Below are 19,239 nucleotides of genomic sequence, written 5' to 3' on the forward strand. Positions count from 1 at the left end.
TAAAAAAACCAGTATAGTTCATTTTATTTCTAAATTATGAAATACTTCAATATTACACTTCAAAAAGCTCAGAATGATTGAAGGACTGCTGTGGAAAGCATTATAAGAATAAAATTATTTTGCAATTACATTACTTAATAGCTACAGGGAAGCGCTGGTCTAGTGTTAATCCTTTGAAGTTCATTTAGAAGGAATGAACAGAGAAAACACAATATCCAAGGAAAATGAAGATGAATGTAGGCATAAGTGTCTAATGGAACAAGTTAATATTTGATGCATGTCAACACTAGGAGCGTGGTCCACAGAAGGCAGCGATGCAGCTGTGCCACTCTGGAGTGAGGCTCTCTGGGTTCTCACAGCTGCTTTGAGGACAGGCACAGGCAGCTGTAAAACCAGAACCTGCATGCACTGAGACAAAGGACAAAGCAAGAAAGCTGGAGAAGACTGGGAATGCTAGAGTGGGGATTAAGAGCTGAGTGTATCCTGAAGCATGACTGAGTTTTTCCGGGCTCTCCCTGCCTTCTGCAAGAGGTGCTTTGTGTGTACCCACCTGTGTGGGGACTGCACACAACTGCATTTTGCACAGATTTCCTTAGCAAGGGTATGAGAAATCAGAGCTGAACCAAAGTCTGGTGAAAATTTCTTAATCAAGAGAGTATTTCTGCTGCTGAACTTAGAGTTTAAAATAATATTTTGAAAGGAGGGGGGTTTGAGCTATTTCAGAGGAAACAGAGAAGACAGAAGCAACATCAAAACCGGTTAAGCCAGACAACTAAAGGGTAATGTCAGGACAGTACTAATAAAGTAAATGCATTTATAAAACACAGCTTTGAACTTCTGAAGCCACAAGAAGGGCTCCATGATTTTTTTTCATAACGGCTTCTGACAAAAGCCTATTACAGAAATCAAGTGACAAAGATTTAACTGATAAAAGTTTCAAGATTAAACTTTGCCTTCTCACAACAGTGTAATTAAACAATTTCCCTGTGAAACTCAGAACCCATGAGAAAATAATCCATGAAAAAATGCTAGTGACAGACCTAAAAATGTTTGATACTTTTTATTGGAATATATGTGTTGGTGAGGTAATTATCTTTCTTCTATCAGTTATTTTGATAAGAATTAGTTAAATTTCTCAACAATTCTCTATTTTTTCCCTTAAACTGAAACTTTACTTTGGTTCCACTCTCCTCCTCTATCCATTTAAAATTCCTTACCTCGGCTACCACGACCATCTGTGGTGTTCAATAATTAAGTGTTTTATTTCAGATATTTTATATATTACAGCAGAAAAGAGCAATGAAACACTCTTCAGGGTAATTACCAGGAGGGACATGTCCATCATCATGTTTGCAGCATGCAAAAAAGACATACGCCAATTATTTTTGTCTGGACATACAGTCTGTTCCTGTGCCTGAGAAATGGAAATTACTTTTGGTGCACCACCTAAGTCTCTGAAAGATATTAGTGTTTCCTTTACAAATCTACTTTTTGTGTGTCATGTATAATTGATTGTTCAGTTGTTGAAACATAGGATCCTTGTGCTCTGTGAAGAATGCATTTTAAAACAGTCTTTACTTGGAAGTCACTGGATTAGGAAATCAGTACCTCCAGTAGCAGGCAAGTGATCAACAATCATCCTCCTTTGCTTCCATTTTCCTGTAGTGTTCATGCCACGTTTTTAAGAGCTTGTTAAGTCTAACCCCAGGCAGCAGCTGAGACTCTCACAGCTGCTCACTCCCTCTCTCCCTCTTCCCTGGTGGGAAGGGGGAGAGAATGACAAGGGTAAGAGTGAGAAACCTTCCTCCAGCTCCTCCTGCTCTGGAATGGGTCAGCTGGGATCAGCTCTCCTGGCTGCATCCTCTCACAGCTTCTCGTGCACCCTCGGCCCCTTTGCTGGGGGTGTGAGGTGGGTGAGGAGCAGAAAATCCCTTGACTCTGTATAAGTGCTGCTCAGTGATACCTGAAATATCCCTGAATTACCAGTGCTGTTCCCAGCACCACATTAGCTGTTGTGAAGAAAATGAATGTGACCTCGCCCAAACCAGTAAGAGCTGTTAAGAGAAAAAAGTCCATTTGGTATCTGATTTTCTTGATGTAATGAAATACAAGAAACAAATCAAGAACAAATACCCTTTTGTTCAGTTCGTGTACCACTGTTTTTATTCATTGGCCTGAAGAATTTGGCAGTAAACAGGATGCAAAGTTGTATAATTAGTAAGGCAAAGATGCAGATATTAATACCCATTCAGAAATAGTTTGATTGTGTGGCTGATATTAAAAAAGTAACATGCTGGCTCCAGAAATCTCAGTAAAAATATAACTGTTGTCTTCAAAAGGCTTTGAACAATTTTGGAAACAAACCAGCATGGGCTGCATTACTGATCCATTAAGCATTTTTCTTCTCCTGATTTTCCCTGACATTAATTGGAGCACTGGATTTCAGGGGTGACAACCTCAAGAGCATTAAAACAATCAAGGTCATAGAAACTTTGTTCTTTTGAATCACACTATACAATAGGTTGCTGTGGAGGTAAACTATATCCATTTACAAATTTTGCCTAAACTCCTGTGTACACTTTAATGGAGGCCCTGGGTACATAATTGACTGTGATTGTACAGTTTCTTTCCTGGCATTAATGAAAAAAAATCGGATCACACATCTTTTTACCTGTCACTGGGGCATGGCTGTGCCAAAGGTGTACATGTAGGTGCACTGAACATGACCTTTTTTATCCCAAAGTACAAAGGTGAATGCAAACTATTGGCCCTGTTCTTGGTTTACTATTGATAATTTGTCTTAATTATTGATAATTGAGAAAAAACATAATGGATATGGAGTGTGTGCAGAGGAGCACAGAGTCTGGTAATCACAAGGCACTGCCTATTTCCTTCCTTGTACTTACTGTTATCTTTGGTTCCATAGCTGGCAAGAAAATAGGGGGATTAATAGGGGGACTAATAGGGATGGGATAATGCAGGGAAGAAAGACTGAGGACTTGAGCATGACCTATTATGTTTTTGTCTGGAAGAACTATCCAATGTCACTACAGAATTGTTCTTAAAAATGAAAAAATATTCAATATATCAGCAGGCTTTTAGAACCTTTATATAAAATGTCATGCCTAAAATAAACCATTCATTTTACCCACACTAGAGGCATATTATAAGATTGGTTTTATTTAATTAAATGCAACACTTACCTGTAAGCCCAGCAGCTTCTGCTGATAAGAAGGCACTCCAGGATAGGAGGAAAAACAGACCTGTCTCCAACATAGGAAACTCACACAGCTTTGTAAATTTTGTCAAGTGCTAAAAGATTACTAAGGAAAAATAAAAACCCAACTGCTTTGTAAGCTAAAATTACCCCCATTCTGAGAAAGGATGAAAGAAAGCAAGCTCCCCTGCCATACTCATCTACACATGTTGAATTTGGGAAAAACTGCACAGCTTCTAACTTAGCGAGAAAAATCCAGAACAGATTTCAAAGCTTTTTAAGTACTTTTGTGGAGTTTGAATTAATTCCTAGTTGGTTGCATTTGATTTTTTTTTTTTCCCATAAAAAAGGAAAAGGAAGCAATTTTTTCCAGTTTTATAAACAAACTGGCATTTGTTTACACTTTTGTGAATGCAAGAAAGATCAAAAGTAATTCTAATTCTACAGTAATTCTACAGTAGCATTTTATATGAACTGTAAAACACAAGAAAAAATGGAAGGCAGCAGACAGACCTTTCATTTCTAGCTTAGTTCAACTGATGGGCTTGTTGGACACACTGACACAGTGTAGTGTTTCCCCTGTACTTTTCTATAATTGCTGCTAGCCTGGAGTTCATAAATAAGTTGCCACTCTTAATAAATTCATGTTTGAGCATCAAAATATTTTAAAACACTTTCCTTAAAGTACAATTATTTATAAATAGGAGGATAAAGGCCAGAGTCCTGCCTAATGGTAAATGTAAAAAAGACATTTGTAGATTCTGGCAAATGAGATTTCTTGTCAATTTATGATTTGTCTGTTTGTTTACAAACACTTGAGTCTAGAGTGCAAAGCTTCAGGCTCAAGCTGAAGATGGTCACTCTCAGATATTGGATATTTTTTCCAACATGTATAGATTTTCTCCCTGAAAACCAACCATAAAGGATATTAAAGCTGTGACAACAGCATAAGAGGATCCCATGGCAAATGATCCAGCAAAGATGCCCAGAAAATTTCCCACTGACTGGAAGAAAGCAGCAGCGTCAAAAGCATTAGGATTCTCCTTAGGACTGTAAATAGATATAGAGCTGAAAAGAAAACAAAGGGGTAGGGGAGAAAGAGAGAAAAAGGAATAACAAATTTAATCATATTGTAACAATTTTTGAATCAATAATTGAAAATGAACAGTTTTAGGCACTCAAAATGCAAAACAAAGCTTCTCTGGGCTAATAGCAGATGGGAGCAAAGCAGATGGGGACTGGGGAGAACCAATTTGTTTTCAAGGTATCACACTGGAAATAGTCTACTGCCAGTCAGCAACATTTTTATACTAGAAGTGCCATAAACAATATTGTTTCCAGGCCAACAAAACATTAAAAGGTGGTAGGTGGATAAGAAAACTGCAGGGAAGATAGATAACTTTGAATTATTTATTGGCCATATGTCTTCAGAGCAGTTACATATTCACAAATATCCTTGATAAAAACTGCAGCTTTGTGGCTGAGGTTCAAATGGGTGGCACAAATCACAGCAAGGTACCACACATGCAGCAGTGATTTTGTCACAAACCACCAAGCATTATCCTTCTTGGTGTAACCCTTCATAACCTGGGCTGGAGCTGGAGCAAGAGCTCAGCAATAGGAAATCTTGTGGTTGTCCCACAGAAAGAAACTGCTGCATTTGTCCAAGGTCATCTCCTGTTTCCCACCCCAGGATGCAGCCACACAAATATTTTGGAATGGGAAAGGATGCTGCCAAAGCAAAGGGGCTGTGCACTAAATAATTCTTTGAGCATCTCAGAGTTATTTGCTACCAGTTATTACCCAGAACAGCACTAACTCCATGTATGTTTGTCTTTTTTCTTGTTGAAATGTTATATTGAACAGATACAAAATAGCTCTAAGCCTCACAAACTAATTAGCAACATTTTGGATCTTTGTGTTCTGTTGTTTTGAGTACTGTTTTGAGTACTTTTATGATCCTTGTCAAAGAAAATGTGCTGAGCTTGGCATTGGATTCCAGAATGTGCCTTGGATTGCTGGAAAATGATTGGTATCTTAAGAATTAAAATGTTAAAATTTTTTAAAAGTTGTGAATATTTTAAGCTATTGGATATTACAAACACAATCCTTGAATTTCTGATGTTTTTCATTTGGAAATAAGGCTTAGAGTTGAAGTTCTGTATAAAGGATTTTCTAAAGAGTTGCATTGAAATAACATGAAGATGTGAAAACAGTTCTCATGCTTTCTCTCTGCAAAAATGCCACAAGGACTGTCAAAGCATTCGGTGGAGCACCACAAATAGGAGGGGTGAACACTCATGTACTACAACAGGAGTAACTAAGCACTAAAATCTATTATCTCCAGTTATGCTCATTAGAACCCCCACAAAATCAGTGAGATGATTTCTGGTAGAAGGTGCTATTGATACAGACACAAAACACTGGCAGCAAAGGAACTGGTAATCAGCAACACCTTGATATCTAAATTTTCCATCCTTTTTCAGCTGTGGCTTTCTTAGATCAGGGGATCTGTTGTAATTCTTTGTTTCTCTTGCCTAAAAACTTGCAGGTGTGTCTTGACAGCAAAGCAGTCTTTGCTGAAACCTTTGCTTTGGTTCTTTGATGTTTGTCCCAGCCATGTACACAGAGACTGCAGCTGCTGGTCTGTTTTGCTTTAGGGAATCATAAATCAGGAAATGCTCATTTGTGCCACTGGTGCTGTGGCCTGCATTGAGTGGTGAATTCAGAGAGGTCCTAAAACCAAGGAAAATGGTTCTATTAGAATGATGGGCTCTGACCATAATAGGGATGTGAGGTCTTGACATGGAGTGAAAATTTATTAGTCAAATGTAAGCCATAGTTGGTAAATGGCTTTTTATTAAGTATGTTAATCTTAGGGCAAGAAAAATTTGCTTTATTAAGACTGGTGAGGGTTACAGTTTGCCCTCCAACCTACCAACAGGCTTCAGGTATGAAAACCAGAGGAAAGCATCCTATTCTTAACATAGTTATTTCAGGAATAAATATGAAGTGACTCATTCTCACTGAAAATTTTTTCTACTCAGTGTGCCCCCCCACTTTTTAAAAGCACCATAACATGACATATGCTCATTATACTGCTGTGGTTTCTGGTATAAATCTTTCCAGAACTCCTGTTTCCCTGCAGCTCAAAGAATATCTACTTCTATTTTTCATTTTGAATTATTCTCTACTAGAGCTATTCATTTTTTTTCTGGATATGTTTCTTTTTAGCACTAACTTTTAATCCTTTCAAGCATCCAAAATACATAGTAATTTACCTGGCGGTTTTTCTATATAAGCTGCAATTTAACAGAACAGGATTTTATCCTGTTTGCTCCACTACTTCCTGCCAAACCAATTACTTGACCTAAAAACAAAATTGCAAAGTTTAACACTGGAGAGAACCATAATTAAAGTTATAGTGCCTCTACTCTTCCTTTTCCTTGGAGAGCAATTCAAGAGGCCTGCTGGCATGACTTGCCCTCTCTGCTATCTGCTCTCTGTGCTCTCTGTACAAAGGGGTTGATTGCAGTTCATTAATAAGCAGTGCAGGAGATTTTGATACTAAATTTCAAACTGTTTTTACGGTTTAGAGGCTTTCCAAATGCTGAAAGAGTTTAAGGGGAAAAAGAGTTTATTTCTGTAAATTTGTACAAGAGGTGGATTAAGGGAGTCCTCAAAGTAAATGCAGTAGAAAACTGTTTTCAGAGACTGAGAAGTGTGCAGATTTAATGGCAAAGGCCTGCTTTATCTTCTGTCCATAATGAGAAAGAGTGCAGGGGCAGGAATGAGAGATTTTTTGGGCTCCTCATTGAATGCTCAATATATGTACCTCACAGACACCTGTCCCAGTCCCTACTGCCTGTCTGGGTGAGCTTGGTAACCTCTGCCTTCCTTCTGGCTGGAGTCAGGAATAATACTTCACTTCCTGGCTGGTTCTTATTAGGATTAGCCAGCACTTTCTATATTAGAAAGCTATTTAACAGATCTCTCTTTATTTCCAGTTCTTCTGTGTTTCCTTGAGCCAACAGCATTGGGCAGGCTTAAGTGCTTTCACAGCTTTCAAAAAAGGAAATAAAGGCAATATTTATTTAAGCAATATATTGCAAGTTAGGGTGGTAGTTTTTCTTGATGCAGATATAAGGACTAACAGTTTGTGTCAGCTGTACCATGCTAAGCATTTCCACTTCCCTCCCCTCATCTTTGAGATCACTTTAGGAAAAAAGCTCAGCATGACAAACACTTTCATTCTACACACTTTATAGGGATCTAATACTAAAGGTCTGCATGACAGAAGGGCTTTTGCACTAGTAAGCATCCAGTTACATCTTAACTGATTACTTTTTACATCTTCAGTTATTCTAAAGCAAAATCTCATTTATTCATAAGATATTTTATTTCTTGTTGAGTTTTCTCAGCCTGTGAGTACAGCACAATGTATTTTCCTTGGAAAAAAGAAATAAAATAGAAAGCACTTAGCATTGCAGCAAATATTTTCCAGTAATTCATGCAAGTTTTTTGAGGAAAAATCTGTTGTTGAGGTTAAATCTTGTATCCTACTTTGGTTTCCGTCCAAACCTGATGTGCAGAGGGCTAATGTGAAAGCATTGCATAAAGAGATCTTAATCTGCTTTAACTAGCTGAACAGCATAAAGATTCTTTGTTTTGATATAAGCCAAAATGAAGCAACACCTGTACTGGGTGAATTTTAGAAAAATGCATTATGCTGAAGAAAATACACTCAAGTATGAGAGGGAAAATGTGTGCAAACAGCACAAAATTTCTAATAGAACTATGTAGAATCAGTTATTAGAAATAACCAGTAATCAGACTGGTTTATTCCTGTCTTTCTCCTAGCTATCTGACCAACATGAAAAAAACCTGCTTTGGAGAGGAACATTTCTTTCCACTTGCTAAGCCACAGGGCTTCCTTCAGCCAAGTGCCCTTCTCCCTCCTTGCCACTTCATCACATGCCATGTAATACTGCACAGAGAAAAATCAGGAGCAATGTGAAGAAAAGAAAATAATACCTGAAAATACAGGAAGGTCAGATGTTCCCTAAAATACTTTCACTGAATAAAGTGGGATGTCCCTCAGGTGATAAATAATTATAGAACTATATGGTGATTTCATCAGCTGCTAATTAAGAAAAATAAAACAGGCCAGAAAAAAGTTTTCTAGAGTTCAAGGTTGTTTTAAGAGGGAAAGAAGGTTATTTTTCCTGAGATAATGATTATGCAGAAAAAGGTAGGTCACTACAGCATGTTAGGAAACTTGGATCTTTCAGAGAAGTGGATTGAATTGAACAGTTTCTGTTCCCACACAACTTTTTGGCTATATAGTTTTCCTAAAGGTGTTGGAAGAAAGGCAAAACGTCAGAGCTATGATTTACCCCCAATATGTGTTTGAACTAGAAGCCAGGTGTGAAAGCCATGCATGGCACCAGACACCCACACCTTCTCTTGGCACCTTCTCTCTCCTTAGGCTTCCTCACAAAGATCTCCTCACACAGGAAGAACAAGTAGATGAACTATAAAGATAAAAACAATTGGGGAAGTTTGGGATGTGACTGTGCCAAGCCAATAAAAGCAGGTATGAAGCAGAGAAGTATTGCAGGCAGTTAAAGCAAAGCAAAGACACACTAGAGCAGGAAGGCTTAAGGAATAGCAGAGGCAGCCAATTTTAACAGTTTTGAATTAAACATGCAGAGATCTTCTAGATAAAAATTAAAACAAACAAACAGATGTGTTAAAACAGTGATCAGCACATTAAAAGGACTCAGAGGAGTCTTTTGTACAATTTTCTGTATGAAGGAATCTTTCTCCATGGAATTTATTCCGGACAATATTTGCAAATTTTTAGATATTTAAGGTTCCTGAATCTGAGACTTTGCAAAAATATAGATATTAAAATTTCTATTTATATAGAGCTTTAGATAACAGCTAAAAAAAAAAAAAAAAAGAAATTATAAAAGAAAAGAAAAGGTACTGGTAGATGAATTACTGCCCAACTGGCCAGCGTTTGAACCTTCATTATGGATACCCAAAATTTAATTCCCCTTGGCAATACAGCAGATCATGGTTTTTATTCCACTTATAGCCTGGCTTCATCACTGCTACTAATATTATTGTTCTTAATTCTGCAAAAAATCTAGCAGTTGTTTCTAAAAACAATTTTCTATCTGGGTTTACACTCTGTTTCTTTTTCTATGTCATGGCTTATTTTCTTCCTCTGTTTCTTGACCTTACTTTGTTCCTTTGTAGGCTTTTCCAGAATTTCTAAAATACTAGAGGACATTTTATCTTGATTACTTTAAACCAAGCTAACACTTACTGTTGTTGTTTATGAGCTTTTATTGCTTTCATAGTGGTAACTATTTTCAGTTTTCTTCTATGTCCAAGCCTGAGCTGACACACAGCACCAGCTTGTCAGAGAAAACAACAAATAATTTGTGTTGTTCCAGGTAGACTCTCCCTAATGCAGATCTTAGTTGTCATCTATCCCCAAATATCAGGGACTGCAGAAAATCTGTCATTCTCCTCCCTCCTCTGTTTCCCAACCCATTATCCTTAGGAAGTCTGCTCTACCTCTTTAGGGAGCCTTGGGAACCATCTGTCCTGGTGATCCCATTCTTGCCCCATAATTCCACCCCCTGTGCCATAACAGGGCCTGGTATCTCACCCACCTGCATGGGGCTGAACTCAGCTGTGGAAAAGCTGTGCCAGAGGTGCTGGACACCCTGCATCCTTCTCACCCTGCTCAGAACTTGCTCTCTACAGGGCTGCAGTCACTTTGACTCGTAGAAAGGAGATGTGAGATGATAGTTTTGACAATGATTAAGGACCTAATGGGCCTGCAGGCAGAGCAATTTTGAGTCTAACATCATCTCTGATCTGGTGTGGAGCTTCTCAGCCCCAGTGCATCTGAGAAATGGTGTGCACTGTCATCTGTACAAGTATCTTAGCTTCTCATTACCTTGTTCTAACCTGTTTTTATCTTTGACAGAAAGAAATCCTGATGAACAGCAACATGGATTTAAAACCAATGTAAAAGAAAGCTGAGGCTTTAACAGTAAAATTTGTTCACATATCTCTGAGGCTTGGCATAGGAATATTTCACTCTCAAATGACTGCTATTGCTTCTAATTGCCTAATTTTCATAAATCTATTTGGAAATATCACAGTCACGGTGACAACTCTTTCCTGTCCCATATCTTTGAGACGAATGAAGCACATCAGCAGAAAACAGATGGCTGATAGTGGGCTGCCTGTGACAGCATGTGCTGCATTCTGTGTCATCCCTCTGACTGTCCTTATGAGCTGATCATATCGAAAGGCACATAATTTACACATTTCTGTGCCTGCAACACAGAAATTCTGATATCCTTTCTCATTTGGATATCAGAACTGTAATCCAATTACTGTTTAATTTCCATTCTTTTTAAACCTTGCATGAAGAGGAAAGGCCTGTGTATATCTAGAGCAGCTTGAAGTCTGTCCTCCTAGTTAAGGAGCTTTTAGTGGCTTCAGCAAGTAGGAAGATGCACATGGTGCTAAGAAAGTAGAAACAAAGAATCAACCACCAAGGAAGAGAGAAATATATTTATTGCACTAATACAAAGAGCTGGACTTCTCCCCTGCCTGGCATCTCTCTGTAATCACTTATGCAAAATAGAACTTATAAGGTAGAGCAGTACTGTAAAAAATATGCATTTTTTTTCTGCAAAGAAAACATGACTGTGAAAGTTACAGCCCATCAGCCCTCTGAGTTAACCAGAAACAATGAACAAGTTAAAAACTCTTCAGTCAATATCTGGAAGGAAAAATGAAATAGTTTTCTATGTTATTTGAACCGAATCTGCTGCATGATGCTAGTTGTGCCATAAGGGGAGTTAGATGTGCTGTATGCCTTAGGACTCTCGTTAATGCTGGTTCATGAACCTGAGCAATCCTTTTAGCTCCCTAGCCCTGACACCTGAGTTGGGAGCTATTGTTCACTGTCTGGTCTTGCACTACTAGCTTTACATTCTTCTTCTTCTTCATTATTCACATCTGTGTTACCTTTCAATTTTTTACTTGTGAGCCACTCATCTCCAAAGTTACTTAAAGAGTTGAAAAATTATCAGAAACATTTACACAACCTTCCCTTTATGTGACAGCTCTTCTCATTAGTGCAGGGTGATGAGACCCTGGAATAAGGATTTTCTGTGAAAATGATGTCTCTCTTGAAAGCAAAAAATTGAATTAATGTGCAATTGCAAGTGTTCTGTCAGCATAAGCAAGAGTTTAATGTGCTCCTGGAGGCCTAATTTGATCCACGCCTCAGGTTTATTTGTACAAAAGTGGGAGAATGTGATACTATGGGACTTTATTTACTCTACAAACAGAGTGCAAAGAATAAAACAGCAGAGCAAATTCACAAGACACTGACTGATGTCTCCATAAGGGGTAGGGAAGGTGACTACTGGAAGAATGGGTAGCCTCAGTTAACCCTCCATTTTCCTACTAAAATTTTTGGGATAACTCAAGGATGAGGTATCAAAGCCTATCAACTATTCTTGTCTTTCACAGTGACTTCAGTCCTGCAAACAAATTTTACATTTATCTATGTCACTTGAACTCCACCTGCCTGTTGATAAAATGATGTGGGCTGACGGTTGCCTGCACGGAGCGTTAGAACGCTGCAGCAGATTACCAGGAAATCACTGTGATTTACTGTCATCCTGCTCTAAAGGAGAAACTGCCTCAAATTACCCTTACAGTGATGAGCATTTGTAGTAACTCCACTGATTCAGTGCAGTTGGTAAAGATGTGCAATGGTGTTACAAAAAAAAGGCAGAATTTCACCCAAACACTTTAAAGGTTTTAAGCAGCTTGGTTAGCTATGAAAAATCCTTTGCTCTTATGGGCAAATAGCAGAGATTAAATGGAAACAGTTTCCACTAAATCTTTATTAAATAGTAATTTTTCTTATAATCACACAGCCCATGTTTTTTTTCAGGAGCAGTTTAAGACTGAAATAACAACAAATGATGTATGTTTCATACCAGACAGTATTCCCTTCATTTAGGCTTTGACTCATCCTCATAATGCTGCAGGAGAACCCACTAGACCCATGAGCACTGTGAAATACCCAGGGATGAATAGCAGCATTTCCTTTGTAATAACAGCTGCTCCTTATCCTTCACAGATGCATTGTCATACTCACTTCACCCTCCTCCAGGCTTTAAACCAACTTGTCCCTGAGATTTAGCTGGTGTAAACAGTACTACAACACACTTTAGTCTTCTCTGAAATCCCCTTGAATGAATTTGAACAAAGGGATAGTACCACATTGCTTAGCTGATCAATGGAAGAGCAGATACAGCAGGTTCTTGTTTAATATTCAAAGGACTTTTTTCTTCTGTGACCTCTGCTTATGAAAATCTGATGTGTTCAAGCGTGGTGCACCCCATGTCTTTTCACAGCCAACATTCTGAATGGTGAGGGAGCCTGTCTGTGCACAAGATGATCCCACCTCAGTGCTGACTTGGACTTGACCTAACCTTGAGGTTGGTGCCAAGCATCCCTCTTTAGCCACATTTTACTCAGGAAAACAGCTCCTTTCTCTCAGGTAAAACAGTACAGGGCAGGGGATGTGAAGGGCAGGACAGTTCACTTGGAACTCTTTTGTTAGCACTGCAAGCTGCCTGTGGAGTTTTCCCCTGCATTCGTCATTAACACTCCTCAAGGATGGCTCACATCATTTTTTCCCCCAGTGAAGACACACCCTGTGTTCTCAGTTGTCTGTTTCTGTGCTGCAGTTGAGAACATAGCTGCTGTGGGAATGGCATTTTCAGAGCCCTGTACCCCTATCGATTTTTTCTGTGTGCCCACCAAACAGCTGATAATTTTTGCTTCTTGCTAATCTGGATTTGAGATGAGCCAGTAATCTAAAGAAGAAAATCTTTTTAATCTCCTGAGCTGTTCAATCCCACCTACATTTCATTATTGAAAATATTTTCTATATTTTTCTTTTAAAAAATGGAACAGCTAGGGAAAAATGACTTGGGCATTGTCTGAATGAAATGCTAGCCTACCTGATAACAAAGTTTCTCTCACAAATATTAGTTCCACTTCTATTGCTTTATAATAAATGGTTGCAGCTGTTGCCATGGAAATTTTAATTTTTAAAAATGTATCCAACTGCAGACAAGAAATACAGCTGTCCTTGTGAGAAAGTCTAAAATAAATCCAGATGTGAATTGTGTGATCTAGTGCTGGCAGTAATGTTACATGTTTTGTTTTCTTGATATACTGGAGCTGAGGATAGGGATTTAGGGATATTCTGAATTGTAAGTCTCTGTTCCTGATCCAAATATAGCAAATAAACAGAACCTTAGGGAAAGGCATTTCTCTTGCTAGAAAAGCTGGTCTGCCTTGCATAGAGAATGGCAGTAATAGTCCTGTAGGAGAAAGGTGGGCCTCAAGCTCTCCTTCACCTTTCTGCTAGTATGCCAATATTTTATATTTTACAGCTTATAAAAAGAAAAATCCCAGCCATGGTAGAAATCTTAGAATTGCAATATTACCTATTGTTTGCTACCTTATCACTCCATAGCCTGAAGTTCTTTAACCTGTTATACCTTTAATATTAGAATATTAAAACAAAATTACTGGACAGTGCTCTACAAAGAAAGCATAATCCAACAAGTCCCAGTATCATGTACTAATATTCATCCTCTGCAAAAATCCACTGTGCTGGGAAGGTAAATAGCCCAGATAAGTCTCTTCTGGAAAAAAATATTTAAAGATAGAATTTCTAAGCAGGTGATGGAAGGATAGGTCCAGACTTATTTGGAAGTGAACTTTGCCTGTGGTAAATGCTGCCTGAAAAGCAATAGCTCAAAGCACGAGCAGAGAGGTGTTTAGAGGCAGCCTGTGCAGTCTGACAGGGAATGGCACTCGGGCAGATGGGCTGAGAGGTGGCTTTGCATCCGTCTTGTGCCTTTTCTCCTTGCCTTGGAACTGTAAAGGCTGCTCTGTCTGAAGCCCTTCTAAACTGTAGCTGGCTCTCCACAGCCCTGGGGGTTCATTTCAGCAGCTTGGGGCTGCTGAGGACAGGGACAGGGCTGCTGAACCTTGTGGAAATTGGTTTGCTCAAGCGTAAAGTCAGTGCTGATTACGGCACCTGCCGATACCTCTTGGCAATCTGGAGGATTACTGAACTTCACTCGTGGTAAAATTAAACAAAGACAGGGAATCACCACTTAGGTGGGGAAGTTGATGTAGATAGAATTTCAGCCCCAAATTCTAAGACAATCAAAACAGTAAAACATTCTTTTTATCCTCAAGGATTACAGCAAGAGAAAATAAAACACACACAAATACACACTCAAACACTCACCCTGTTTCTCTGACTTCCATCTTTGGGAATATTTTACTCAAAATTATTCTAAATCTGTACTTGTTTATCCTTTGTACAGGAGTTTTGAATGATAAGTCACCTTTAAGCCTTGCTATTTAAACATATGCCACTTGAAGGAAATCTAAAAGTTAATGGGAATCTTGAAAATAATCTGGATAATTAAATCCTACACATCCAGATTTCCTAAATATAAATCACTTAATCAAAGTGATCTAATACAAAATATACTGTATAGGAGGTTTTGCTTTGCTAAAATGAATTATTTGTAAGTACACATGCTAAGGCTTTTGGACACACAGCTTCCAGCTGATCATGAATTATTCCTCGGTGCTAAGATTGAAAGAGTTATGGAACATTTTCCTTTGTTAAAATTAAGGTATATGCTATTGGCCTATCCAATGCACTGTGAAAAACCTCGCAGAAATGACAGGCAGCCAAACAGATAATTTTTCTTTCTGGCTTTCTAAGACTCCATTGATTTATGGATAAACATGTAGTGTAACACATTAATTTCCACCACTTAGTTTAAAAATAAATACTTTCCCTAGTCAGGAAGTTCTGTGAGGCTTAAACACAGCTATTAATAAGAGAAAAATAATTCTGCCTAGCTTCATTACCCTCATAATTACTAGAATGCAGGAGTCTTGCCTCAGAAACTTTTGCATTCTCTTCACTCTAACAGTGTGCAATTAAAACACTCTCCAAGCTATGGACTAGGTCCTGCTAATGCTAGAAATGGAATGTAAAACTGTGAACATCCTATAATGAGAGTTTAGAAATACCTTTCACCTTACTCTCTAGGAATAAAAGTACTGTAATAAAGAAGAGGTACACTGTTAAATGGTTCAGGAGGCTGAACATTTCTTCAGGAATATTTTCATCTAGCTGTAACCTTCTCCCAGTGTGTGTGAAGCAGGGAACAGCAGCCTGCTAGGCACTCCATTATTCTCATTTCTCTCACTATCGCTTCTGGCTGTGCTTGCTACAGATCAGTAGAACAAGGTGGAAAGAAAAATGGTTTGATTTCTTTTAAGTGAAAATAAAGTAAACATTCAGTGAATGGGGATACAAAATTAAAATGCTTTAAAAGTCTAAAGAACTATATCATTTTTGGGAGATTTTGTAATGGAGAAATTACTAATGGAAAAATGGGAATATCAGCTTATTCAATGTGTTGTTGAGATACTGCTTTGTTCAAAGTTTTAATCATATTTAAACCTTCCTTTTCAAAATCCAAATTCTAATGTCACTATGTCTTCCCAGAAACGTGCTGAAATTTCATTAGGAATCCAAATAACATACACATTTGCACATTGCATTCAGAATACGTAGATCATTATAATAAGCAATTAGTTAGGGGACATCAAAGTTCCAAATGCAAACTGATAAAAAGGCTGGATGTCTTTCCTTGGTATAATGGTCTTCACAGGGATTGTTCAGAAGTCCCAGTGCCCTGAACACAGTAGAAATGAACCAGCTCTGTCACACTGAGCTCTCTCAGGGCCACTTGCACAACTGCTGCCCTGAGTGTTTTCTGTCTCTGTCACAGCTTGTGCCTTTGCCAAAATGTCACCATTGAGATCACATTGCCATGTTGTATTTGTAATTTCCAGGTTTTTTTTTTTTCTTTCTCTCTCTTTTTTTTTTCCCCCTCTCTAAATTGGCATTCTACAGAGCCATTATAGGAAGAATACCTCTGTGCTTATCTTGGGCAGAAACCTTACAACTGCATAATTACAAAGCTTTCTCACTGTACCACTTTGAAATTCAGACTTGTCATTTCCAAGGGGAGGAAAGAGGAAATTACCCATCTGTTTCCTACAAATCTTTCACCCTTGTGAAAATGTGACAAAATTATGCAAATTTTTAAAGGTTTCTGAAATGTTTAGTTGACAAATCTCAGTGGAGATCTGATAAACTTAATTAACTAAAAACTTCCAAGATCTCATCTTTCAGGCGTGTACCATCTAAAACTTAAATATGTGGGTTTTTTTCCCCTGCAACTGCTGGTCCCCTGACTCAGCCAGCTGCTGTCCCCAGGCTTCAGAACTGACCATCACATCACCCCTCTTGTCCTCATTACCTCCTCTGTCTGTCACAATGTAATAAGAAGGATAGTGAGGAGGTGCTTGCACCAGAAATGAAGTCAGGGTCTCTCTCGGCTTTAGGGTATGAAGAAGGTTGGAGTTTACAGTCCCAGATTATCTCTAGAAATAATAGAATAGAAATTTCTTTTTATCTCACATGGGAGACCTAGGGACTGGTGAGTGCCACAGAAGTGGTGGAGCTGGTCATGCAGTTCAGGGCAAGAGCGAGATGGAGATGGTGACCATTGGCTTGTGAAAAGAGAAAGGAGAGAGAAAGATTGAGACCAACACAAAAGCAAGTGGAAACAAGGAGAGAGTGGAGCTCTGTAACCATTGGAATAAATTCTAAGAATAGAAATTTGCTGAGTCTCATCATTTAAGTAGCTGTGAAGTGCAGTAACTAGAGGTTTGCAGCCACTCCTGCTGTGCCTGGCACTGAAGGAAGGCAGCTGATGCTACTGTTATCAATTATTCTCTTTGCTGGAGTGACAAATGTATATCCTGAAACCATTAAAGTTTCTACTCCAGAAGGTGAAACATGCACAGTGAAATGATGTCTTGGGTATGGGGGGGTGGGGTGGGATTTATGTGTATGAAGAAATAAAAATAAGGTGCCTCTCAATTACTCCTTTGTAAGATATGAAAATTTTTGGTCATTATATGATTTTGAGTATTTGATAACATTTGCAATATTTTGATGTGCTTTATGGACAGTTCCCCATGCACACAGAAACATATATATTTGTACATATGCACATGCAAAAGAATTTCATGGAGAGTTATGTCAGTTCTAAGAGCCTCAGTAGCTTAAGGATTTGAGCCTTAAAAGGCCAAGGCTTGCAGGAGGAAGCAGTTTACCTGAACTTGTTGGTAAAAAAAATATGCTTAGAGCAGGTCAGAATGATGAAATTCAAATTGAACTGTAGAGCAGAGCATCTGGAGGGGTTCACAGAGGGATCACAAGAGACATCAGTCTTTCCTGTGTTCCTGGGCAGCCACTGGAAATAGTCCATTCTCCCACAGCAGGAATGGGTTCTTTGTTCATGTAATCATAACCTGATCTCCAAGGAATAACGGAATTTTTATGGAGTATCCTGTTGTGACAAATTCTCTATCTCTCTGAGATAGCTGTGCTCTCCAGTGCTGTATTTCTGGGAAGGATTTAGGCAGTGAATAGGAATTGGTGGCTACCCCTCAAATGAAATGGCAGAAAGGACTCCCCCACCTTTCTGACACACACTCTATCTTCTCTGGAGGAGACATGATATGTATGTTAATTTATTGCAAGAGCCAGACAGACTCTTACATACAGTATTGCATCCAGAGAGGAAGAAATGAGCTATCTTTTGGAACATTTCAAGGGAAATAATATCAATACTATCATTTTAAACTAAAAGGAAGTTGTCTCTGTAAGTAGAATTAAACTCTGTATGTAATTATCTTGCTCTCAGGAAATATCTGCTTATTCACTAGAGAAAGGTTGTTTGGACAAGAAAAAACATCTGGAAGAGCTCAAAAACCAGGCTGACTCATACTGGTCCGGGGTGTACTTCAGTTCTGAAGAGTTCCCAATAGAAATTTTTGAAATGAAGAAGCTTTGATGTCAGTTTGGTCATTTGTAGGGGAAGTGTAGCTAAATAATTGCCACTTAGGTGTGCTTTGCAAGGACTGCAAGCAGCATTCTTAATTCTGAATTTAAAACTTATCTGTCTGTTTGTGTATAAGTGGACAGAGATACCTGCAGCTACTCTGGTTTGATTGGGTCTGACAAGTACAGACATTCCCAGCTGATTGGAGTTAAGCTATATCTTCATGCATCCCTCAGGGCAATCTCCATAACACTGCTCACTGAAATCTACTCCAGCTTAGCAGTCTGCAACTGAAGGCTGCCTGTTCAAATGAATTGCACAGACAAGCCAGTGCCAATTAGAGAACTGTGGTGGGCTGACCCTGGCTGGGTGACAGGTGCCCACCCAGCCACTCCATCGCTCCCTCTTCTGCAGGATGGGGTGGGGGGAAGAAAATAGGATAAAAAAATGCTCAGGAGTGAAGATAAAGGCACATTAATAAAGCAAAAGCTGTGTGTGACAGTTAAGGAAAACAGAAATTTTATTCTCTGCACCCATTGGTGGGTGCATTCCCAGCCACGTACATGGAGCTGTTGCTCTGGAAGATAAATGCAGTAACATTTATCTGCCCCTTCCTCCTTCCTCTGAGCTTTTCTTGCTGAGCACATCACATGGTATGGAATATCCCTTTGGTCACTGTGGGTCAGGTGTCCTGGCTGTGTCCTCTCCCAGATCTGTCCACCTCCTACCACTGGGATGCTGGAGAGACTGTGCTGCTTCTGGGCCAGCACTGCTCAGCTGCAGCCAAAACCCTGCTGGGTTATCTGCACCCATCCAGCTCCTGGAGCAAAGCACAGCTCTGGGATGGCTGCTGGGGAAATGAACTCCAGCTCAGACACACCCAGCACAGAGAGTAAGGCATATATTAATATATTAGCATATATTAACTAGATCCTA

General features: G+C 38.9%; 1 protein-coding gene across 3 annotated transcripts in view; it reads right to left on the reverse strand.

The window, feature by feature from the left end:
• SLC9A9 (solute carrier family 9 member A9) overlaps positions 1–19,239 on the reverse strand; it is a 175,851-nt gene that overhangs the window by 104,854 nt on the left and 51,758 nt on the right. For all 3 annotated transcript variants that reach the window (XM_015637763.2, XM_033516636.1, XM_015637762.2), the window contains exons 7-8: positions 4,147–4,285; positions 3,204–3,309 (exon numbers count right to left, since the gene is read on the reverse strand). In XM_015637763.2, the coding sequence (XP_015493249.1) occupies positions 3,204–3,309; positions 4,147–4,285 (245 nt within the window). The remainder of the gene's footprint in view (positions 1–3,203; positions 3,310–4,146; positions 4,286–19,239) is intronic.

Source organism: Parus major, chromosome 9 (assembly GCF_001522545.3).
Source record: "Parus major isolate Abel chromosome 9, Parus_major1.1, whole genome shotgun sequence".
Taxonomy (NCBI): Eukaryota; Metazoa; Chordata; class Aves; order Passeriformes; family Paridae; genus Parus; species Parus major.